Source organism: Guillardia theta, assembly GCF_000315625.1.
Source record: "Guillardia theta CCMP2712 unplaced genomic scaffold GUITHscaffold_625, whole genome shotgun sequence".
In the NCBI taxonomy this organism is placed as follows: Eukaryota; class Cryptophyceae; order Pyrenomonadales; family Geminigeraceae; genus Guillardia; species Guillardia theta.
Window position 1 is genome coordinate 1 of NW_005434103.1, and position 3309 is coordinate 3309.

The 3309-nt window shown below is 50.5% G+C and overlaps 2 protein-coding genes across 2 annotated transcripts; both read left to right on the forward strand.

Annotated features, from left to right (window-relative positions):
* Positions 1-296: 296 nt before the first annotated feature.
* On the forward strand, positions 297-1227 carry GUITHDRAFT_149662 (hypothetical protein; the record flags this gene model as incomplete). Its single annotated transcript, XM_005817730.1, has 2 exons — positions 297-401; positions 451-1227. The coding sequence occupies 2 exons, from the start codon at positions 297-299 to the stop codon at positions 1225-1227; spliced, it is 882 nt and encodes a 293-aa protein (XP_005817787.1).
* An 801-nt stretch (positions 1228-2028) lies between these two features.
* Positions 2029-3014, forward strand: GUITHDRAFT_122979 (hypothetical protein; the record flags this gene model as incomplete). Its single annotated transcript, XM_005817731.1, has 5 exons — positions 2029-2253; positions 2315-2477; positions 2586-2657; positions 2706-2851; positions 2931-3014. 5 exons carry the CDS (start codon positions 2029-2031, stop codon positions 3012-3014), a joined length of 690 nt encoding a protein of 229 aa, XP_005817788.1.
* Positions 3015-3309: the final 295 nt, after the last annotated feature.

Sequence of the window (3309 nt, forward strand, 5' to 3'; positions counted from 1 at the left end):
TCCCCCCCCCCCCTCCCTCCGCATTGTCATCAGTTCCCTTGCTGACTCCTCCTCCTCACAGTCATGCTTCCCCTCTTCCTGCTTGTTCTTATGCTCCTTCCTGTTTTCTGCTGCTCCTCCTGCTCCTGCTGATCCTCCTCCTGCTCCTCCTCTTAGGAGCTCCTGCTCCTCCTGCTCCTCCTGCTCCTCCTCTTAGGAGCTCCTGCTCCTCCTGCTCCTCCTGCTCCTCCTCTTAGGAGCTCCTGCTCCTCCTGCTCCTCCTGCTCCCCTTCATCCTCCTGCTGCTCCTGCTGCTCATGCTGCCCTTCATCCTCCTGCTCCTGCTCCTGCTCCTGCCCCTGCCCCTGCCCCTGCCCCTGCCCCTGCCCCTGCTCCTTCTGCTCCTTTCAGACTTGAAACAGGTTTTTGTTTCAAGTCTGCCTCAGCCTGGATAAAACCTAGCAAGACTAGTCGTTCCTACTGACCGAGAGCATCTCTCTACATACTCTGAATGAAGAGAGTGTCTTCACAAGCGCCATCACTGAGAGCATCTCTCTACATACTCTGAATGAAGAGAGTGTCTTCACAAGCGCCATCACTGAGAGCATCTCTCAACATACTCTGAATGAAGAGAGTGTCTTCACAAGCGCCATCACTGAGAGCATCTCTCTACATACTCTGAATGAAGAGAGTGTCTTCACAAGCGCCATCACTGAGAGCATCTCTCAACATACTCTGAATGAAGAGAGTGTCTTCACAAGCGCCATCACTGAGAGCGTCTCTCTACATACTCTGAATGAAGAGAGTGTCTTCACAAGCGCCATCACTGAGAGCGTCTCTCTACATACTCTGAATGAAGAGAGTGTCTTCACAAGCGCCATCACTGAGAGCATCTCTCTACATACTCTGAATGAAGAGAGTGTCTTCACAAGCGCCATCACTGAGAGCATCTCTCTACATACTCTGAATGAAGAGAGTGTCTTCACAAGCGCCATCACTGAGAGCATCTCTCTACATACTCTGAATGAAGAGATTGTCTTCACAAGCGCCATCACTGAGAGCGTCTCTCTACATACTCTGAATGAAGAGATTGTCTTCACAAGCGCCATCACTGAGAGCATGTCTCTACATACTCTGAATGAAGAGATTGTCTTCATAAGTGCCATCAACGAGAGCATGTCTCTACATACTCTGAATGAAGAGATTGTCTCCACAAGCGCCATCGCCAGTGACCATGAACTAGCCTGAGATGCCGCTACCTGTATCGAGGTCAAATGGTTCGATTGATTGAAATCGGATTTGCCAAGGACGATCTTTTCAACAGATCAGGAGAGCAGAGAACGAGGATGATCGCGAATTCGTCAGTGATGTACCACGAACAGTTTCTTCGATGATACCAAGAAATCATCCCTTGTTTCCAACCACCCTGTTGTTGCAACCTGGTTGTCCTGGGAAAACAGCAACATCAACACCTCCGCATGTGCGCCTTCTCAAAGAGATGAATGTTAATCCTTGCGAGGTGACTGCACTAGTGACTGCAGCTGTGACGACTAGCATCTGACAGGAATCTCAGGCGGAGAAAGGCGGAAGGAGCCATAGTAGAGCAGGCAGAGAAAGGCGGAAGGAGCCATAGCAGAGCAGGCGGAGAAAGGCGGAAGGAGCCAGCAGGTGAAGGGAGCAGGCATCGTACAATCAAGGAAACGCTACAAGCTGACAGGGAAGCTAGAGGTAACTTGAATGACGGGCAGGGCGGCGACAAGGCAGCAAGGGAGAGGACTGGCGAGGCCGCCTGAGGCTGCCTCGAAGCTGGCGAAGTTGAAGTATCCGCTGCCACTTCATAGTCCGGGGCCAACAAGACTGGAAAGGAGTGAAGGCGTGTGACGTGTAGGTACTCTGACACTTTGGAAATGCAGCGTAAGGACATACCAGCAAGTGAAGGGCAGGGATTTCTCCCCAGCAACCTCGGACAGTCGAAGGCAGAGTGATTCGAGGTACCTCATCTAATCGATAGAAGGAGAAGTAAAAGCCTTGGAGGTTGAAGCAGACTTGATGTATCAAGATGCGGTTGAAGCAGACTTGATGTATCAAGATGCGGTTGAAGCAGACTTGATGTATCAAGATGCGGTTGAAGCAGACTTGATGTATCAAGATGCGGTTGAAGCAGACTTGATATATCAAGATGCGGTTGAAGCAGACTTGATGTATCAAGATGCGGTTGAAGCAGACTTGATATATCAAGATGCGGTTGAAGCAGACTTGATGTATCAAGATGCGGTTGAAGGTTGAAGCAGACTTGATATATCAAGATGCGGTTGAAGCAGACTTGATGTATCAGCAATTTGAGAATTTCTTGACGGAAGAATACGAGCGAGCCACAAGGTTGCGTGGACCTGAGGCGACAGCTGAACAATTCTACGAGTTATCAAAGGTGACTGTATCAGACCTTTTGAGGCCTTCGAAGCAGGCCGCATGGATATCGCAGTCAGCTTCACCAAGACGTAAGCGGAATCAGATATTTAACAGAGGAAGGAGCGAAATGAATGATTACTTCATGATGTATGATTTGTAAACCGACTCGCGCATGCTTCGATGAGATGAGGTCATAGGTAGAAAGAGCGCGGATTGTTTGCATCGAGTCAAGGCCTTTCAAGCCGATGGATTGAAGAAGAGCCTGCTTAGTAGGCTGGTGCGTGTGTTCACACGCCTGAGCTCTGACCCCTGCCAAGACGTGGAACCCACCTTGTTCCCCCTCATTCGCTTCAGAGGGCTGGACGAGAAGGAAGAGAAGATCCCGAAGGCTCCGCATCCCCTCCTGCTGTCGCTGCGGTCTATGAACTCCATGACGAATTTTCCTCCATGGGAATGCAATGGGGTCATCTCAGAGCCTACTGTTTCTGTCCTGCTACAATCTGCGCGAGGGGATGCCGTTTGATTTTGATATCTGCGTGGAGAACGACATGCGCGAAGACTATGCGTTCGAGAAAGAGGAGTGCGAATTCGTCATGGGTCCTTACAGCAGCTTCATCCATGCTTGAGAGTACACTAGAGTACACTGAATGACGTGGCCCTGCAGTAAGCAGCTTCTTGTTAGCGCATGTCTTGTGACCAGGCTTCATCTGGTCTAACAAATCAATCACAAGGACCCGCTGCGTTGACAGACCTACGAAAGCCCTTGGGAATGTCTGACCCTGAACATGCTCGTCCCTTGTAGAAGAGACTGCAGACTCGCTGAAAGCCCGTGAGCTTGAAGAGAGTGAGGAGAGGAGAGGAGAGGAGAGGAGAGGAGAGGAGAGGAGAGGAGAGGAGGAGAGGAGAGGAGAGGAGAGAGGA